Source organism: Paroedura picta, chromosome 7 (genome assembly GCF_049243985.1).
Source record: "Paroedura picta isolate Pp20150507F chromosome 7, Ppicta_v3.0, whole genome shotgun sequence".
NCBI lineage: Eukaryota > Metazoa > Chordata > Lepidosauria > Squamata > Gekkonidae > Paroedura > Paroedura picta.
In genome coordinates this window covers 92,310,566-92,332,617 of record NC_135375.1, presented here as the reverse complement: position 1 = coordinate 92,332,617, position 22,052 = coordinate 92,310,566, and the positions used below count along the sequence as shown (strand labels likewise).

General features: G+C 42.8%; 1 protein-coding gene across 2 annotated transcripts in view; it reads right to left on the bottom strand.

Annotated features, from left to right (window-relative positions):
• The window catches only part of ABCA1 (ATP binding cassette subfamily A member 1), a 112,893-nt gene that overhangs the window by 70,636 nt on the left and 20,205 nt on the right, over nt 1-22,052 (bottom strand). For both annotated transcript variants that reach the window (XM_077345386.1, XM_077345387.1), the window contains exons 2-5: nt 18,414-18,552; nt 10,304-10,397; nt 6,279-6,420; nt 4,518-4,636 (exon numbers count right to left, since the gene is read on the bottom strand). In XM_077345386.1, coding sequence (XP_077201501.1) covers nt 4,518-4,636; nt 6,279-6,420; nt 10,304-10,397; nt 18,414-18,479 — 421 coding nt within the window. In that variant the 5' untranslated portion in view covers nt 18,480-18,552. The remainder of the gene's footprint in view (nt 1-4,517; nt 4,637-6,278; nt 6,421-10,303; nt 10,398-18,413; nt 18,553-22,052) is intronic.

The window sequence follows — 22,052 nt, the reverse complement described above, 5'->3', positions numbered from 1 at the left end:
GTGATTAGGTAGCCAAGGTAATGTGGACTGAACAAAGTTCTGGAGCATTTCACGGATGAAAACAGGGACCCTTTGTAAAGCTTCCATTTTCATAACAGGAATGTGCTGCTCCACATACATTCTAGAAGGTTATTTTTCATTTGCTGCATGTTACTTTCGCACAATCTGCAAAAACGGTTCCTGCCTTTGCTTTTATAAGAAGGTGTTTTGTGAGCAAATCATGTTTCCTTTTCAGGAAAAAAAGAATCTAAAAACATTCAGTCTCACAATGTATCAGGTTACACTGACACAATAGGTACAGGCACACTCAACAATGTTTACAATCCAGCAAGGCCGTTGGAGAGGAGGAAGAACGAAGGACAGCTATACACTAGCCTTTAGGTAATCAAAAAAGGATTGACTTGGCCATAACAGTCCGGATCTGGTTACAGGACTGAAAGGTAAAAGAGGGTGTTTGCTCTCTTCAAGTAAACATATTCATGCAGGAGGTGGGGGTGGAGTGGAATTCATTACTGGATCATAATTTTAACAGTTCACAATAGACCTCTTCAGCTGCATGGACAAAATGGGCTTCCGTACCACCATTATATTATCAGACAGCAGAGAAGGCCAAACATCGCCTTAGCCCAAAGATAGAACAGGCTGTTGTTTCCGTATTTCAACAAGTTATTCATTTGGTTTCTGGTTCTTGCAAACTGAAGTATCAGATACTCTATTACCCAAGCCCAGCATTTGAAGCTGAACAGCCTCAGATAAAGGTCTAGCGGTTTTCTACAAGAGCACTTTTCTGTATGTCTCCACATATTTTTTTTAAAGAAAATGATGATTCTGCAAATTCTGCCAGCAAGGATCTCAGTTCAGATGCCTTTAGATACTTTGAGTGGAAGAGGCAGATGAGGACAGAATGGAAGAAAGGAATGCTGTTTATATTGTGTATTATTCACCTCTTTTTCTCTAAGTGTGTTGTTTCCAAAACACTATTGCCTAGGGGCAATGGGGTGATAAATTGTTTTAAATTTATTTGCTTTATTTGTACCCACCACTTTCTCCCCAGTGGGGACTCAAATCATCTTATATCTTTTGCCTCTCCTTCATTTAATCCAGCCTTTCTCAACCACGGTTTCATGAAACCCTGGGATTTCTTGACAGCCATGGAAGGGTTTCCTGGATGGGTGGGAGTTAGTTAATTTTTAATATATTTTTAAAACTTGTTAAACATTTATCAGGTGATACGATCATGCCAACCCCCTCCTTCCAAATTGGCCAATGATGGGCCTGGAGGGAGTGGGAAGGGGAGGGGCCCCGGATGGCCGTGTGCACAGCCATGTTTCCCAACCATATTATACATGATTCTGCCACTTCTGGGGTTTCTTGGAGCTTGACGCATGTTTCGGGGTTCCTCAACTGTAAGGGCGGGGAGAGCGGTATATAAATGTAACAAATAATAATAAAATAAAATAAAACGTAAAAGTTGAGAAAGGCTGATTTAATCCTTACAACAACCCTTTGAGGAAGATTAGGCTGAGGTTGTGGGATTGGTGTAAGGCAGACTGGGGATGTGAACTCGAGCCTCCTACATTGTCGTCCAACACTGTAACACACCGGCTCTCAATGTGTGTGTTCATCATGAGAACTAATTTTCAATTTTCTTTAAAATTGTCTGGGGGTACTGAGAGGGAAAAAAAATTACCAAACTGCTGACCCATGTACATATCAGAAGCACGGGTGCCTGCTGTCTAGAGGTTTGTTTTGTTTTTAATGCCAAACTATTAAAACCTGTATTAAGCTGTGTCTTTTGTACACAAGCAGTTAATGGCTTTCTACTGCAGTCTCCCAAGATTAATGCATGGCTTTGTGTCAAGTACTGACTCACTGTCCACACAGACAAGCACTTGGCTTCTAGACCTTGCCAGACGACCACCAGAAAGCAGGGGCAAGGACAGTTCTCACAGTACCACACCAACAACAACAAAAAATAAAAGCACTGAAGACAGATTGTAAAAGCAAAGTGAATCTGGCGGATAGAACATCAGGGATAAAATTTCCCAAACAAGGGAGGGACAAACTATTGTTAAAGCTTAGAATTGCCACACTCTGCTGAAAATAAATGAATGGGAAATGTTTTTCAACCACTTAGTAAGCCGGTTACTTGTTTCACCCTGCTTTCTTCTTCCTTCAAACTGTGTGCTTTAGCATCTATTTTTGCTCTTAGGCATTATTTGCTTTTATTGTTTTTATCTTTGTGTACAAGACTGGTTTGTTTATAAGCTCCCAGGAGCTAGAACACAGATCTCAGAAATAAAGAGTTTTCCCTCAGAATCACTCAGATACTCCACCTAAGCATGAACCTCAAAATTTGTCTAAAAACTCTGCTGCAGGGGGGAAAACTGATGGCAAAAGGCAGCTTCCCAATGGGGGCAGATATTTCCTCACAGTACTTGGGATGTTAGGAAAGAACCCTTCATCCCAATCTGAATCAGGCCCCTGCTGCATTTTTACCAGGGAATTAGAATTGCAATATGGCTGCCAGTCCCTCCCAGCAATTCATGTGAAGCATAATATATACTTTTGCCCTTAGCCTATGCCTGAAACCCAGCTCTGCCTGCAACATCTCCCCTCATAAGTAAACACAGACACATATTTATGGGAAGGAATCCTGTCCCGCAAAAAATTGTCCAGAAATTTCCTGTGGGACCTTGGCAAAACCAAAATGGGTACACGTTTCTAAATCCTTTTCTTTGTCCATTAAACAATAGTCATCTGATCCTGAAAGAGGCTTTCCATTCTTTTTTAACTAAACAAAACAAAAATTGCCAGAGACCAAGCCCTGAAGCAATAGGTCACTGCAACATCAGCTTCTGACTAACTTGTCTTGAGACTGGGTGAACGTTTACCACACAAGACAAATATGCTTCTGTTCACCACAGCCCTTGCCAGCAATACAGACTGTTGGCCCCAGACATTCTGAATTACTGCAAACAATGTGCCTCTTTTTAAAAAAACATACACACTCCACTCTGCATTTTTCTTAAATTGCCATATTAAAGAAGCAGGCCTGTGCCTCAGGCTTTGTTTTTGCAAACAATTTGCTTGTTCTCATTTTAAGGCATTAATTTTAGACATCTCACTGTGGACTTGTTATGGGAGATACTGTTGCTATTCTTTACTTCAGTCACAGCACGGTGAAAAAGGGGGAAAGCCAGAATGTCATCGCTCACTGCTCACTCAGGCACAAATTCAATACGAAAAAACCTTAATTCCTGCATCCTCTACCCACTCCTCTACGACAAGGAAGTAACAGTGGCCTACCACATAGGACTGTTACGTAAAAAATTCAAAGAAAAGGGGAAATCAGGATGGATCCTATGACTCCCTTCCACCATGTCCTTCTCCAAACAGAGACCAAATTCCTTCAGCAAAGGAAGATTTTTGTCCACCAGAAAAAGAAATTATCCAGCAGAGGAAGTTGCTTGCCCTTGAAGGAACATCTGGCAGAAGAGAATCATACAATCCAGTTTAGCAGAAGTGAATCATAAGAGCCAAGCCATTACATTTGTGAATCCTTTCCTTTTCTGACCTTCATTCTCTGTCTCTCTGCCACAAATATATATACACATCTTTAAACCATTTTCTTTTCCATGCGAATTAAAAAAGGCATACTTTCATCATACACTTGATTGAAATGGGTAATTTAACTGGGATAAAATATGATCAAATTATGAAAGAATTACACTGCCTTCTGGTTTGTTTTTGAGTCCAATTCAAGGTACTAGTATTGACCTCAAATGCCTTAAAATAATCCGGAAAGGCACCCCCTCCACACACACAAAAGCACTCCCCTATGGAAACTTCTTAACCTGGATACAGACCCATTGAAGGAGCTTATACTAGAAATGCTGCTGCTGATACTAGTTACAAATGTGGCTTCAAACTATTTTTAAAATGATATTAATTTTTAACTTTTATTGTATATTGTTGTGCACAGCCCTGAGCCAGCTTGCTGGGAGAGTGGTATATAAATTGAATAAATAAATAAAACAAACCAGAGTACCAAGTTCCAATCACCATTTTCTGCGGGTATTTTGGTATGGTGTTCCCTTGCTATCAGTTATGAAGTTATGAAGAAATGACATGAAATGTAATTTTCTATGGTGGCCACAAGTATTTGAAACTCCCTATAAAGACTCACTCAGGACCATCTCTTTACTCTTGAAGCAGGTATTTGGGGAGCAGGTACTTGGCTTTTTAAAGATGTATTTTCAGATTTTGATTCCTTGATTTTGTTTGTGATCTGTTGAATTTTAGGTATTGCTGTAAATGACTTTATTGTTCATTGCCTTTAAAAAGCTGTGTGGAAAAGTTTAAATTACAATTTAAAAACTTGTGCACCAATTGGAAATACCTTATTTAAGCATGACTTATTCATTTTTTTTCTGCCTTCTCTAGTTTTGGAACAGCATGACCACGCCCAGCAAAATGTATCCCAACAACATTTATAAAAAAACTTCTTCATTTACCTGACACAGATTTCCCAGCTTTCTGCAGCTTTCCCACTAGTTTCTGTGCATCTTTGATGCTGGTGTCTTTTTGGCTGTACAATAGCAATCGCTTGGCATCTGAGAACAACCGGTAAACACTAAAACCAGAGAGATGATTGGAAAGACAAAAAAAGAGAGAGAAATGTTTTAGCCAGATGGATTGCATACCTCACTATAATGACTAGCCAGCAAAATTCCTTAGGCCAGAGCTGCAAATATCATAGGTGGAGCAATTATTGTAACTTTTGAGTAAATCTTTACATAGAAACGTTGCATTCTTTTACATCAAAAGTAGCAGCCATGACACATCTTTCCCCACGTCCACTGGAATTCTAAATAACAAAACATGTTTTTAACATGGAAACAAATAAGTATTTGTTTTCAAATACTTGGAAACTTGGGAAAGTATGTTCGTTTGTTGCAGAAATGAGCACAAGTCCAATAACGCCTTAAAGACTAACCACAGTTGTGGCAGGGTGTGAGCTTTTGCAAGCCATGGCTCAGTGAGTCATGAAAGTTCCTTCCTTGCAACAAAGGCTGTTAGTCTTTAAGGTGCTACCGGACTCTTGCTCTTTTCTACTACGAAAAACAGGCTAACATGGCTACCCATTGAGCTCGTTGCCATTACACATAGAAAATGAATGTACAGGCAGGCCCTGGTTTCCTGTTCCCAATGGGAGAAAGAAAGGTGATACTTTATTTCCAACCATGTTAAACAAGAATAATTACAAGAACAGTCCTGCTAAGTCAGACCCATGATCCAACCAGTCCAGCATACCACAGTTCACACAATGTCAGTGGGCAACCAGTTGCCCTGGAGGGCCAACAATCAGGGCACAGAACCTAACACCTTCCCTTGATGTTATTCCTAGCACTGGCATGCCCTGTTTTCCAAATGTGGAGGTTCCCTTTAGTTATCAAGGCTAGTAGCACTGAACCTGTCTAATCCCCCGTTACATCTATCTTAAAAGGGAGCTGTGTTTCTCCCACCATGATGCATATGAAACTTCGTATGCAGTTAAAGTCTCAAAATGGTAGGAAAGAAATCTGAAGACCACCTGAACAGCTTTCAGTGCATTGTTTGAAAGGTTCCATTGTTTGGGTGGATTGTAGACAGAAGAGCCATGTAAGGCCTAAACCTTAGGATATTTGAATTCAGAGTTTTGGTCTCTTTTAATAAGGCATGCTGCTGTTCTCCCTACTACCAGGATAACCCAGGAAGTGAGGGGAAGAAGCCATTCTAAACCCGGAAACAGTCACCAGCAAGGGATGGAGTGACAGATTGTTTGGCACATATTAAAGAAGCATAGCAGAGGTCTGTGAGTCTCTGTCAAGGGAAGCAGACACCACACCAATCATGGTGAGGCCCTATCCTCTTTCATGTAAAGGCAAACTACAGTTGGGCCCTGGATGCACTGCAGAGATGGTCAAGCTAACTAAGACCCACAAGTGATGCTTACATGCCTGCCAGTTTGTCCAAAAGAGGTCTTTTGCTCTGCCTGCTGCCCTCCAAGTCCCCCATACCAATGTCTCCCTTTATGGCCCCTCCTAGTATTTTAACCCTTTGTTCCCCTTGTCAGCCACAGTCTCAGAACCTCCACACAAGGCTTTCCACAGGTGCAAGAAAGAGTAGCCACCACAGCCAATCATACGGCCCAGCCATTCAACTCACTCTCTTCTTCCTGTGCACCCCTTGCTCTTCTCTGGGCCAGAGACCAATAAATGAATATTGGTACTCACATAGATTTGTTGAAATTTCCAACAATGCCTGGCGACTCCCCAGGGGTTGGATAGCGGAAGCATGGATTGTTGGCATTGCAGATAATCCCCTGGACCCAAGGCAAAGTTCCAGCGGAAGGCATGGCCTTATTTGGAAAGTGACCTGGAATACAAGGGCAGAGGTTTAGGACATGGCATTAGGACATCAGCTCGTTTCCTCTCCTTTTGAAAGAACTCCTCCCCTTGAAAAACCAGCCACACTGAAGAGAAAATGACTGTGTTGTCTACAAGGAAGTGAGTCTCTCTGGCATCACTTTTCTTTTAGTACACAGAGCAGAGGTGTCAGACATACAGCCCATATAGCCCTCCCAGGGATCCTACTCAACCACGAGCAACTGGAGCAAGGGCAGGAAAGCAGGAGGGCCCAGCAAGGTGTATTCTTCAGATAGCTCTGAAAAAGTGGGCTGTAATTTATGTAAAAATAACATTTGTCAGTCTATAAAGTACCACTGATCTTCCGTTGTTGATGTAGCAGACTAACATAGCTACCCTCCGTAATTATACTCCTAATATACAAACATCAAGCGCGGGTAGCAGAAAACGAAGCCATGACTGCTACTACACACAGAAATAGCAGCAGTAATAGTAGCAGTAGTAGTAGTAGTAAAAGAAAGAAAAGAGATGGTTTTTATACCCCACTTTTCACTACCCAAAGGAGTCCAAAAGTGGCTTACAAACACCTTTCCCTTCTTCTCGCCATAACAGACACCCTGTGAGGTAGGTGGGGCTGGGAGAGTTCCACTTGTTCAATATGTGAATCAGTGAATCAACAGTGGAACTATTCAAAACTCCAGAAACACATAAGAAGAGCTCCACTGTTTTATTTTGAGAAAGATTATATGAGTGTGTTAACTTTTCAGGAGTCTGGTTTAACCAAATCACAATGTTATATGTGTTAATGTGTTTCACCCAGAAATGCTTTATAATGGACTTGTTAATGCACTCCATCCAGAAACAGGCAAACGCTTCCTAATGAACAGCCACACAGGAAAAGAATTCCCTAGTTTAAGAGTGTTAAGGTTGATTGGTTGGTTTTCAACTGTTTTAAATTGTTTTATGGATTTTATGGGGGGTTTTATACTTATTGTTAGCCGCCACGAGCTGCAGTGGGAGTGGCGGGATAAAATATTATTATTATTATTATTATTATTATTATTATTAATAATAATAATAATAATAATAATGTTCTAAGCCCATAAACTTCATTGGACTTAGAAGGATATAACTTTCTATAGGTCTGCGGTGTCCACTTCATATTTTAAATGATCAGTGTTTTAAAACTTAGAGGAAACTGTCCACTGGACATGCCCTAACACCAAAGAGCATCAGCACAGAAGATAAGATGGCTCTTCATGCAATCCTGAACACAGTTACATCATTCTAAGTGCATTGGAGTAAATGTGTAGAATGATATAATTTGGTTTACGATTGCATTGTTTGTTGCCTGAAGGCATAAACAGAATTGTTACAAGGGTCACTGTGACCTGCATACTAGCTTTATCTCTGATGCCCCCCCCCTCCCGCACAGGGAAAGAAAGCATATAAGGTACATTCATGTGTGCTTGCAAACAGGCAGGCTTATAAAACAAAAAGAGATGCAATTATTTTTTCTAAGAAGGGCAAATCTAACTCTTCTTCTAATAGGATGATGATTATCATGAATGAAGTAGTTAATAACAATAAATTATATCTTCTCATTCACACAGTGGTTTTGTAAGAACAAAGCCCAAAGGTGATGCTTAGAAAACCCTTACAAGGGTTAGTCTTATTAACCCTCCGTATTGCAGTTTCTTGATTGACAGCTTGGACACTAAGTTACCATGCTGTACTGGATTTCTTCTGCTATTAGGAGGAAGGAAAGGAAGATATTGTTATTTAAATGTGATGCTGGCAGGACAGAAGGGCTCAGACATGTGACTTTTGTGCACACTCAACATTTAAAGCGTAGCCCTCAGCTGCTATGCATGCACCATTAATCTATTTATTATTATTATTATTATTTAATTTTTAGACCGCCCTTCTCCAAATAGGTCTCAGGGCGGTTTACAACATAAACAGTTAAAACACAATAAAATCCCCATAAAAACCCCAATTTACATCAACAACAAGTCACATATAACATATAAGCGGCGGTGGTCACAATTCTGATCGTATTTACCCGACTTCCCCCTCAAGTTCAGTCTGGTGGGGAGAATAATATTCAGAAGAGGGTGGCACCAATGCAATAGATCTAACAATGATCTCGATGTTAGAGATCTCAATATTGGAGGGGATTCTCTGATGGATTAGTGGGAGAGCTGCCCTGGCCTCAACCATATGCCTGGCGGAAGAGCTATCTGTAGGCTGGGCAAATGTGTTGCACCAGAATGGTACCACTGCACTCAGGGCATGATGATACACATGGTAGCCCACTTTAAATGAGATGCCAGGGGTTATGCAAAGTCACCCAGTTAAGTGTTTCCATCCCACCAGGGGCAGAAATCAGGGCTTTAAATCTGTTAAAGAGGATGAAACGTCACTGGTTATCATTTGGTTGTTTTCCAGGAGATCCCAGAAAATGAGTAACACAAGTCAAATGGAGGAGGAATAAAAATGATCTCGGAGAAATACCAGATTCAGACTGGCCATAAGGCAGGTTTTGGATTTTAAGCCCCCTCACAGGGGGCTATGAAGGGACAGACTGGGCTCACTATATAGGATTGCATTCTGAGGTTCTCCCTACCAAAAATGTCTGAGCCATTTGTCAATGCAGGCCCCACAGTGCCCACCATAGCCCTTTGATAGAGTCGCAAGGATTCCTTCCTCCCTTTTTCACCAGTGGAAAAATTGGCTAAATCGATCCCATTGAATTTACGAATAAAAGTTTAGCTGCTTTGTACCCTTTACAAGCATTGTCAAAATCCCTTACACAGTTTACTCAACTTTAAGCTAAGCCTGCAAGATCTCCCGCTATAGCTGTTTAAAAACTGTTTTGAAAAGCCTAGAGCGTCGTGACTTCATTTTTGTTTTTTAACCGAAGTGATGTCAGTCTGCAGGTATCATGCCAGGCCCCACTCCTCTTTTGCTCCCAGGGGTTGTTGGCTGCTGCCTGCTTTAAAATGTATTCTTTCCCTCCCGAACTGTACATTTCTCTCCTGACATGTGACTTCCTTTATCAATGGCTCCACAAGGACTCGAAAGCCCAAAGATAGTCAACAAACATATGACGCTCCCTTATTCTAAGTCAGACCATCTATATGTCTAGAGCAGTATTCTCTGTCAGTGGCTCTCATGAGTCTGAGGCAATGATCTTTCCAAGAAAAATGGCTGAACTCTGTCATTTGTTCTTGTTTTCTCGCTCAGGGGGACTAGAGTGCATCCTGACATCAAAGGCATCTTTGTAGATCTACTTGTCCACCAACATTCATCACACAGATGTCAGTGAGCTCAGAATTTAAAATCATGGCTGGAATATTTTTTTCTCTCTCCCCGCTTCCCCCATTATTATTTTTTATTCTGTGACATCCAGCCTGAGGAAGAATTCTAGCACAAAAAAGCATCTCAAATCCGTTATGTGATCTATTGTGGTCCTTTGTAGTCTCCTCCACCAAAGCTAAAGCCAGACAAATGGGTCCCATACTAGAGTTACCAACTACCAGGTGAGGCCTGGAGTTCTCCAGTATTACAACTTTCCTGGCTTGGCTACTTTGGGGGAGGAACGCTCTTTATATCCTGACAAGAGCTCTCTGTTCCACAAACCGCACCCTCCCCAGGCTCCACCCCCAAAATCTCCAGGTATTTCCCCAACCTAGAACTGGCAACTTGAGTTGCCAACCCCCAGGCAGTGGCTGGAGATCTCCCATTATTATAACTGATTTAAGTGTTACAGAAATCAGTTCACCTGGAGAAAATGGCTGCTGTGGAAGCTAAACTCTGTGGCATTATGCCCCAGACCCCATTCTCCTCGGGCTCCACCCCACCCTTAGCTGGCAACTCTACATACTTACATTCATGTTGTTCGTAGGGTGGAAAAGATAGTCGCACAGATGACAGTATAAAGAAGACAAATAGGGGCCAGGTAATTTCAATCAGCAGCTGGAACTGAAAGGGGGAAAAAGAAAAAAGTTTTCAGTATCCAAAGATGCTATTCCTGAAAAACAAAGAGCAATGAGGTAGGACTATCAACCTTCAGGTAATGGCTGATCTCCTGCTATTACAATTGATCTCCAAGGAACAGAGATAAGTTCACCTGGAGATAATGGCCGCTTTGTAAGGTGGACTCTATGGAATTATGCCCCACTGAAGTCCCTCTCTTCCCCAAACCCTCCCCCTCCTCCATATCAACCCCCAAAATCTCCAGATATTTCTCAACCCAGAGCTGGCAAGCCTTCAATCCAATTTCTGTAATCAAATTTCTGTAATCAAGTTTCAGATGGAAGGGTGACCTCTCACAGAGTTTCTATTCCCAAAATAGCTCAGCCCTCCAACAGCCGCTCAGTCCTTGATCGGTCTTCTGAAGTGTATTCCGCTCCTTTGTAATGGATTGTAGCTCGTATATATATCAGGTATTATCTAACTCGGGGGTCCCAGGCCGCGAAGGCCTTGGTAGCGGGCCGCTGCCGGCCACGCCTGTCTCTCCCAATAGTTCCCACGCTTTTTGAGGCTGTGAGCAGCTTTGGAATTCTGGCTCAGGTTGGTGGATGCACCCACAAAATGGCCACCATTCCCGCCTGCCTCATCCACTTTCCAAATCACTTGGAAGGTGCCAGGAAGGGTGTTGGTGGGCTTTCTGGCACCCACAGAGCCAGCTCACTGCGGTGGTTCAGAGTGGCGTTCTCTAATCTGGAGAACCGGGTTTGATTCCCCACTCCTCCACATGCAGCTAATCACAGTTCTTTTAGAGCTGTTCTCACTGAGCCATTCTGTTAGCATTCTCTCAGCCCCACCTATCTCATACAGTGTCTGTTGTGGGGAGAGGAAGGGAAAGGTGCTTGTGAGCCGCTTTGGGATTCCTTCAGGTAGTGAAAAGCAGGGTATAAAAACCATTTCTTCACACTGGGAGACCCTGGTCTCATCTAGACAGTCATTCTACAAGCATGGTAGAAGAAAACTGCAGCGTCCCGAGACTCTATTCTTATCATCATATTACATAGGATTTTTTCCTAATGTGGATGTTAAGTTTGTTTTAAAAAAAAATTGTGTGGGGGGCTTTCCCCAAACATCCAAGACTTAAGGACTATATCAAATCAACTCCTTTCTCCCATGAGAACTTCATATGCTCAGCAGTTCCTGCCAACTGTTTTTACATAGTCAATCACACACGGACATACATATGTTTTGAATTTCAGCGCAAGCAATGCTGTTCAATGCCTAAGTACAACATCAACACTAGGATCTAAAATTAGATTACTGACATTTAACATCGGGCCAAGAAATAAGGGCTGGGGGTGTTACTGTAACTTGGGTCCATCTGAACTGTAAATATGTACCCCCTCCCCAAAAGACTGTACTGAGATGTTGCCAATGTCACAAATCAGCTGAAGCTAAATTCTGAGTCTGCTCAGTGCTTAGAGGGGAAACCCTCTGGAATCCTATTGTATGCCTTCATGGTGTGAAGGCAACATGTAATCATATTAAAAAATGCACACAGTGGGGTCACCAGAGCTAGAGGAAATGTTTTCACAAATCTATGGGGAACCCCCCACGTTTACAGAAAAATCAGTAAACTTTTTTTCCCCAGTAAAAAAATTACATCTGTGCACAAACATAATGGAAAAATTTAACTTTGGGGTGACCTTTTGAATTACTGGCAGTGTAGCGACGCATAATGCTCATGACCAGGTGGGGGGAGTCAGAACAGGCCATAAGAAAAGGTAGGGGGAAGGAGGGAATGTGGAAGCGGTGGGGAGGGGCAGAGGCCGTAAGGATGAGTGGGAAGAAGGTGAAATAGATACACTGCTGGGGCCACAAGGGGATGGAAAAAGGAGAGCTGGAGGGGAGAGAGACCAAGTTGGGGGGAAAGTGGCAAAAGAGAAAATTAGGTGGAACAAAGACTGGGTGAGCAGGTAAGTGTGCCTGGGGAGAAGGGAGAAAAATGCATAAAGATGCCTCATACCGAGAGATTGTTGCTCTGCAAATTCTGTACTACTCTGACCAGCAGCAGCCTTCCAAGGTCTCAGCCTTGTACATTTCCAATTTTTAACTGGAGGTGCTGGGGTCTGAGCCAGGGACCTTTTGTTCTACTACAGAGCCAGGGCTCCTCCCTATGATTGCTTTCTCTGTCCCACTCATGTGTTGTTTCCTTGCCTGCTTTTTCCACATTGGCAATTGCCACTTTATTCCCTACATTACCTATCACTGGCAACACAATCCAGTATACTGATTTTCAGGCTCCTTGGGCAGAAGTTACTTATCTTGAATCAAAGGGATCCCCCGCTTTAAAACAGGGATTGTAAACATTAAATTCCTGATACAACCTAGTATTATTTAAAATGTGCAAATGGCCGAAGTAGTGGCAGTGGATTTTCTACCATGCAGCCAGCCTCTAGCTGTGGGATGCACATGAGCTCAAAAACAAAATGACCTTTAATTCTAAGTGTGTGGATCATCCCCCACCCCCAAGAAAAGTCAGACCCAGAGGGGGTGGTGGTGGTTAGGTTCTGAAAAGAATACCTCCTTGTGAAGATGGAAAACAAGGAACAAAACAAAGCCAGTCCCCTGATCCTCCATCTTTTGACTAGCTCTGCCAATTAAATGCCATTTTACGTCTAGGCCTTGATGGCATATCTCTGGGTTCTGCTAAGCAAGAAAGCAAATTTCACAAGCTTGCCCACATTTGCTGCTGGTGGCCATGGGGAAGGGAGAAGGAACTATTATGCCCATCCCTGAGTTACAAGACAAGAGGCCTGTTGGGGCCTCTGTACGGGTTGGACTTGAATTGGATAAGCCACCAGGAATTGGCAGTGGTTCCTCTTTTGAGGCAGACCAGACTCCAGCCTTGACTACCACAGATAGGCCCAGGGCCTTCCTTCCTCACTCCAAACACACCCAAAACTTCCTCAGAATCTAGCTGACGCCCCTGTTGTTTTTAAACAAAATAAGAGAAGAATGTATGGGTACTCTGCTGAATCACTACTGATCTTCTACCAGGCTAGGGGCACACTTCTGGGCCTGGCAGGTCCATTTCATGGCTTACAAAGTCCTCGTAGCTGGTGGGATGCCAACGCTTCCTAGGCAGGCATGGGCCCAGTGTAAATCAGGGCTGTGGCACACATTTTACCAGCCTAAAATAGTCCTGACAGGGTTGCCAGCTGTTCCTGGAGATTTTAGGGGATGGAGCCAGGGGAGCGCAGGCATCTCAGCAGGGCATAATGCCATAAAATCCACCCTCCAAAATAGCCATTTTCTCTAGCGGAGCTGACATCTGTTCTCTGGAGATCAATTATAATTCCAAGAGATCACCACAGCCAGCCTGGAGGTTGGCAACCCTATCTAGGAATTGGTATTTTGCCCATCTGGGAATCTTACATTTACTGTGATGAGCTACAGGTACATTTTCCCAAGAGGCAAATAGTGTCTTCCTTGGTCTATGACATGCTAGGGAAACAGGCTCGGGGTAGGGGAGAGAGACCCTTCATATGGGCCATTGTCTTGATCTGAATTGAGCTTGCCTACACTGTAACATGAAGATCGGGCCTCAGTTCAAATGCTACCTCAACCACAAACACAGTAGGAAGCATTAGACAAGAAGTGTTTTTCCCCCTTAATTCTCTACTATTTACAACAGCGCTCCAAATCTGATTTATGACAATAATAATGTTTTACTTACAGGGTGAATAAAATACCAGATAAAATACCAGAAATGTGCTATAAAATAATAAAATACCACATAAAATACTAGAATAAAATACCAGAAATGTGCTATCGAAACATCGGAAGTGATTCTATTCTACAGCCTTTTGCTGATGGCTCATACTGTTGCAACCGAGCACTGATCAACCAAAGGGCTTCGTATTAATGCTTCCTTTGATAGCTTTGTGTCTGTGTATGTGTGTGCACACGCGTGCATGCACGCAAACTTCTTTTCCCATAAAAGCTTCTCCAGTAAACAGCTTGGAGTGCATTTCCCATCTCTGCCAGTTTTAAAAAATTGCAGCTGCTGTAATTAGCATTGCGAAAGCTGGGTTCAAAGCTCAGCTTGACGTGTGCAGCTGAAGATTTACACTGGTGCTGCTGGAAGACATCCAGGACAAAGTATACCCTGGCTGAACCCTGTGTTCAGGTGGGGGAGGCAATGGTGGGAGGTCAGACCTGTGCAAATATGCACACGCTCATTCCCTTATTCAGCAGCTCTTGCTATTTCTTTATCTCTTTGAAAATAGCCAGTTATCTAAGAATCAGCTGCAAGCCATGCAACAGTCTGCCTTATTCATTCATTCACTTATCACCTAGCTATAAATACACAGATACATACATACTTAGATTTATATAACTGCCCCTCATGTACCAGCACGGGGATGTTTACAACATATAAATTACATTAAACATTAATAATTAAAACAGTTAAAACTATTAAAATTATAAAGGATTCCAAGAGTGTACGTATGAGCTTACTTGCAGTTATTCCATTGTTTACCCATTACTCCATTTATTTGGTGGGCAGCACAATACCAGCAAACCTTGGCCATATTTAGAGAGGAAGCACATACACTTCCTCCATTCACGAAAACAAGCCACCAAAAATAGCACCCACACAACTCAAGTGTTCTTGTCTTAAGGACCCCAGTCTATGCAAGGGTGGTACTGTATTTGCATTTTGCCTACTCCAAGATGGCTCCCACATGGCTCCCACATGGTTACCATGACCCATGAGGGATTTTCTAGCAGTTGGGGACTAGTGGAAGGAAACCAGTAATGGCAGTACCACCGGTAGCACAGCTGGGTCATGATTAATTTCTAGTATTAATTTCTGCCTGCTCCTGATCCATAGAACAGTATATTCCTTGCTCCTGAGAAGGAACAATTTCATGAAGAAGCATAAAGTTTCTCAAATGTATATAAATGACAGTTCTTTTTGCAAAGGGTAGTATACAAGAATAGGGATTGCTAAAATTATGAAATAAAATTGATGAGATTTTACTAGTAATGCATATTGAGAGGATTGCACTCTCCTATGTGGATGCCAACTTCAGGTCTGGGAATACCTAGAGATTTGAGGGTGGCTCTTGGGGGGCGGATATATTGCCACACATACAATAGAGAATAATGCCATACAATTCACCTTCCAAAGCAGCCATTCTTTTGCAAGAAGCTGTTGAGAAGGGTGTGGGTCATCACAGTCAAAAGTATGGTTCACAACAATCCAGGAGGCCTTTGTTTCTGACCATAGCAAGTGTGGTATATCACCTATGAAACTGCCAAGTAGGTTATTACACACTGCAAGGATTGCCAAATAATTTAGTAATTATAGTGGCTTCCTTTATCTGATTGCTGGATTCATGGAAGAGCCCAGAACAATTATCCCTATTTCCATACTCCATCACATGAGATTAAAACGAAAGAAAAATACCAGAACAAAATAGAACTGGGTGCTGTGCAGTGTCACCCAAAGAGTTAGGATACCATTGGTTAATCGCCTTGATGTTGCCTGATTTATGTCAATACCATTTTGAATATTTTGTACTAGCATGAGACGTTCCAAAGGGTTAGCTGTTCCTAGAAGTAGGGCTATGAAGTTTGGCTTAAGAAATCTGGGGATAGAACCCTGAAGAGGGTGATGTTTGGGGAGAGGCCTCAGTGGGGGTATAATGACATACAGTCCACCCTCCAAATCAGCTATTTCCTTCGGGGGAACTGATCTCTATAGCTTGCAGAAAAGTTGTAATTCCTGGAAGACTCCAAGCTCCACTGGAGGACGCAAATCTATCTATAGAGAAGGGATCTGCACATTGTTGAATTCCTGGGTATCATAATCATTTACCTCCTGCATTTTCTTGTCCAGACAGGAAAAGCCCACTAGTGAATTTAAATTCAGGTAGGTAGCTGTAGTAGAACAAACTCTGAGTTCATAGCATCTTAAAGACCAACAAAATGTTCCGAAGTCAGCCCGCACAATGGAAAATGTTGTGGATCTTTAAGGTGCAACTCAATCCAAATGTAGTTCCAAGGAGTGAATGATGAGAGCAGCCTATGATCCAATAAACGGAGGCTCTCTAGTGTGTCTGAGACAACCAGGAGTCTTATGGCATCTTAATCATTAACAAATTTATAGCGGCATAAGCTTCCATGGGCTAGAATCCTCTCTATCAGATGCATGAAGTGATAGCCTGAATAGGAAGGCATATCTGCACACAGGCATAAAGTAAAGGGGAGGGGATTGTAAAAAGCAGGGCCAATAGGACATGATATGCAAGGGGGCACAGTATTTATCTGGGACACTGCAGAATTCAAAGGTATAAGAGATAAAAACAAGGTGGCTTGTTATCAACAGCAGTCACGAGTAGGTAAAAATTCCATTCTTTCTGATGTGCTAATTTAATGAATGTTAATTAATTTAACTTCTGCAAAGGTGCATATTTTCAAAGGAAACCATTTATTTTTTATATATTTATTTAAAATAATAAATGTTAATGTCCGCCTTGAAAAAAAAATTAACTTCTTTGTTAAGGCAGTCCCCCCCCCCCCATTCCACGTAACAATTCAAAACAGAACTTTTCAGACTGGGCCAAGAGACATATCAATGTAGTTACCACCACACTGGAGGAGGGATCTCTTTCGGTCTCCAGTTTTGCTTTTCTTTCCTCAAGCTAAGTGCTTTTGTCAGAGTCAATATATGTAATTACATATGAATAACAACTGACTTTTAGTGACCACAGCAAGGCAACTGAGAAACAAAGATGGTTGCCATTGTCTTCCTATGCAGGGCTTCCTTTGGTGGGCCTCCCATTCCAGTACCAACCGTGCTCCATTTCTGAGATCTGACAAGATCAGGCTACATGTTTACGCCCTTCTCTGCCCAATCTATGTAAGGGCTAGATAAACTTTGAACAGTGCAATTCTATACACAGGTGTGGGAGAGTTAAACTTGAAACCCATTGAAATGAATAGGGTTAGACTAGAGTAGTCGACTAGAGAAGGGCCATACAGCCTGGGGGGGGGGGGATTCTGCAAATTGGGGAAGCAGATGAGAGCTATTTGAGATTATGGGAAGCTCCTTCTACCCACGTGTAATGGCTCCTGACAGACAGCAGTGGATTTATGCTGTTTAACCAACAGCAAGGATATCACACCAGAGCCGAAATGTCTTCCATAAGCCCTTTAAAAAATGGCCTGCAGAAAATTAGTCCACTAATAAGTCTGCTAATGCCTGTAATCTGAGCGATATGCACCTTATGTCATATAAATATGCACGTACAATGAAAGTTAACCAGATGCTGTAATCACTGAGAATGCTTAAGAAATCAAAAGTAACGGGTATTGGCTTTAGACTAACCATGGGGAATGTATACCACATAAATTTATACAAATCCAGGTTGCTATAGAAGATCAGTTCTTTGTCCAAAAGTTGCCCTTTTCAGATGTTACAGTCATATGCACTGAGAGCCTATCAATTGCATATTATGAGAATATGCATTGACTGTGAAACTCTCAATATATGTGGTTATTGTGTGACTAACACATTTGTTTCCATGTACATACAACCTTGCCCTGCATTAATTTGAACCATGAACAATCCAGAGATCAATTCATCCTAACAGAGCTATATGCGCAAGGTCAATCTGCACGGTGCCTTATTTGTACAACTTGGCCTCCATGCATATCTAGAGGATTCCAGGTAGGGAGATCTTCCTGATAAGCACACTCAATAGTTAGTTTATGGGATTGAAACGTCTGAAAAGAGTTCATTTTACATGCAATAATCCTTGGAACAGAACTGAAGCCCTAGACAAATTGTAGCTCTGTCCTGAAGTCTACCAAGTTTAATGGGATTGCACAGGTAGGAAACAACTGGGACTTCACTATATCCCAAATGGTTGCCTGAGAAGGCCATCTGAGAAATGCGACACTTGCTCAGTTCAGGCTAATAACCAAAACTACAACAAAAGGGTACAATCTTACCGTCTGTCTTCTCCTGCAGGTGAAATTCTTCCATAGCAGCAATCCCAGTTGTGACCAGAATGCCATCTTCGCTCTATACGCACCAGCAGCACCACGGATGGCAGCAGCACACAGCAGAGACACTGTGGCTGGTCATCAACTAGAAAATGATAAAAGGGACAAGATAAGCAACCTTTGTAAATTATTCAAGACAGCTAATTCCAAGGGCCACTCCAAGGGCTGTTTATGCCACTCGGTTCACAGCAAGCCCAAGGTTTGTGATCCAGTATATCCCACCCTTCATAACTACTACAGGTGAGGAGGAAAAGGAATAACAATTATAGGTCTTTCGCCCACAGGATACATCCTGAGCCATGCTGTGTGTCTAATGTCCCATCTTTCAGAAATACATTAGAGCAAGACTGGATAGGTGCAGAAATCATTGGGCTGGATCCTACCAACCACCAATGGAAGGTACACGAGGATATAGATCTTTCCGGCTATCTTCTACAGCAGTCACTCATGGAAACTTCTGAAAAACCCAATACTGGAAATCATGGTAGAAACTATATCAGCCATGCACAGCTGTGGAGGGCAAGGGGGATTTTGCAAGATCATCCACTACTTTCACCAAGCAGTCGTTGGTGTCCCTAGGTGATTTTTGTTCAGTTCTCACTGCAGCCTCCTAGGCCCTGCGGCATTTCATCCGTGAGCTTCCCATGACCCCCAGCGAATGCTGGCAGGGGCTCCTGGGAATTGTAGTCCATGGACATGGGCCGCAGTTTGACTACCCCTGCTCTATACACAGCAGCAGAGTCCAAAGCTTAGTTACACCCTACTGAAATGGTCTTAGAACAGTGTAACAGCCTAGAATTGCACTGACAGATGTTATTGTTATCACCAATTAATTGAGCCTACCAACCATTTTTAGGGCTTTGGGCGACCTCTCAGCTGACAGCCTCCAATCCACACCACTCTTTGGGAGGTCAGATACAGCAAAAACCACCCTCGCTTTTATGGCATGGGTAATGCTCTAAAATACACCTGTAACGTTTACGTTGAACCCATGGGGCTTCGGTGGAATCCTAGTGTTGCCCTGATGCGATGATACCACTCCCAGGTTCACGTAGGAAATCATGTCATGCCAGTGAAGCAACAAAGTTTTACAAATCTAGATGCCCTCTATGCGGAGCTGCCCTTGAAAAGCGTTGGGAAACTTTAATTGGTACTGCCTGATCAGACGAACATCAGATGCCCCCCCCCCAAAAAAATATCACCACTCTAAGTTGTCCTTTCCCATTCCATCTTTATCCTTTGTCACTTCCCAGGTTATCTAGACCTGAAGAAACCCCTCATCCTGTGTAAGCCTGCCCACCAATTAAATGTTTTGCATTTTATTGGTTGCTGTCAGCACATTCTCCCACATCCGTCTCTGTTATTCTTTAATAGGCTTTTGGTTTTATCTAATATCGCTGATAACTGTCATGCTGCATTTCTCCTTGTACCTCTTTTCACCATTTTTTTTACTTTTGTAAGCTGCCTTCCAGATATTTATAAGGAGAAGCAGGGTACAAAATCAGAGTAAATAACATCTTTTCAGCCTGGTTTGCATGCCAGGGACCTGCAACCAGGGATACAGGAAGCCTTCTTTTAACTTGGTTACCTGGCAACCAGTGGGAGACCAGAGTGGGGGGTGGGGAGACAGTGACAGGAGGCAGGGCAGCTGTCAGTGTGATTTTTCCTCTGAGAAAACCCGATGTAACATTATGCCTCTATGGTAAAACCATAGAGTTTCTAGCTATTCCTAGAGGGGAAATAAGGGGGCATGGGAATCATCCATCTCTGCTGCTGGGAAGCTGGCAACCTTGCCTTCTAAACACCCTCAGCAACTGGGATAATGATCACAAGGAAACCATGGAATTTTACAATGCAGCCATCCAGTAGTAATATTCAACATTTGTAGAGCGCTTTAGAATGTTCAAAGGGTTTATCAGTCTTGCAGAACGCTGATATGAAAATGATCCTGTGAGGGAGGCCTCTTGCAGATTGAGGAAGTAGGGTTGCCAACGTCAAGCTGGGAGCCTGGAGTTTTTCCAGGACTACACCTGGGCCTAGTCTGCACACGACAGATAATGCACTTTCAGTGCACTTTAGAAGTAGACTTTCCTGTTCTGCACAGGAACAACCAGCTGCCAAAGCACATTGAAAGTGCATTATCCTATGTGTGCAGACTAGGCCCTGGTCTCCAGACTACAGAGATCAGTTCCTCTACAGCTTCAGTGGGTGGATCCCAAGGCATCACTATCCCACTCCCAAACTCCACTCTCAGATGGTGTACCCCTCCAATATCAGAAATTTCCCAAACTGGAATCGGAAGGCCTAAGAGGGACTGAGACCAAATGGGCTGGCTAAAGTTTTGGCAGAATCTAGGTGCGAGCAGGAGGTTCATGCAGACCTATCCGAGCCTACCTATTAACATGCAATGCCTACATTTCCTAAGTAAATACATTTTCTTTCATTAGTCACATTTAGTGCAACCACACTGGAGTGCAGAAGCAGCCAAGTTTTACTTCCGTAAGATTCTCAAGCAGTGCCCTGTGTGGTATTTGTAGCCTGGGAAGAGACAGCACAGAGCAATATCCCAGAAACAAAATATTTGTAATCCACAGAATGGAGAGGTTCAGTTCTAGATGCAAATTTGTCTTCACTTTCAAGAAGCGTGTACTGCCAAACAATTTGCCTCATCCTTCTAGAGCTGGTCCAATACCACTGACTTGAGCTGGCAACTGCTCTTCAAGTCAACTACGTAAGTCTTTTGCAGTCTTGCTTCATTTCAATTTGGGGATGTTGCACTTAGTGTCTTCTGCAGTCTACAACTGAGCCATGAGCCCTCGCCGGATAAATTTGGAAGCCGCTTGGTCTCAAAGTCAGCATGGCTGCCAAATATAACCCCTTGCTGAACATAAACAGCTATGTGAGAACATGTATGCCTCTTCTTCATCAGAATATGCTCTGCGATTCTGAGGCTGTGATGTGGCAAGCATAAAAGAAAATATACATTTCTTTGCAGGGTGGTAATATGAAGGTTTTCCTTCTGGGCCTCTGATAAGCCTTAAAAACTAACTCACTGCAGCCAAATCCATCCATACTTTCGCAGTTGGGCAGTGGAGAGGGGACTGGAAGGACTGAAATGGTCAAAATTCAACCATGGAGCAGCAATCCCATTTCAAGATTAACCTCTCACCGCAGCTGTACCAAACAAAACACCCTCAGAGAAGGGGTGGAAGCCTTTGGCAAACAATGCAGCTATCTGTTTGCTTTCTGACTACAGGGGGAAAGAACTAGGAGGGGATGCCTTTCCCCTAGGGGGGAAAAAACTATTTAGTCTGTGACTATGCAATCTTTAGGACCCCCTGAAGAATAGCCTGATTGTGCATATCCTTGACATTTCTTTTTGCACTTCCAGAACGGAAGAGGAAAAAAGGGTCACAGATGAGGGGCTTCCCCCCCCCCACACACACACACATCTTATAATGCAACAGCCTTAAACAGTTTCAGAGCATACCAGGCATGCTAATATCAGCTTGCCCTGCTGCTTCTGATGTACTGTCCTTGTTCTGAGAACAGATAAAAAGATTTCTGGCCTCCCGGGGGGGAAAC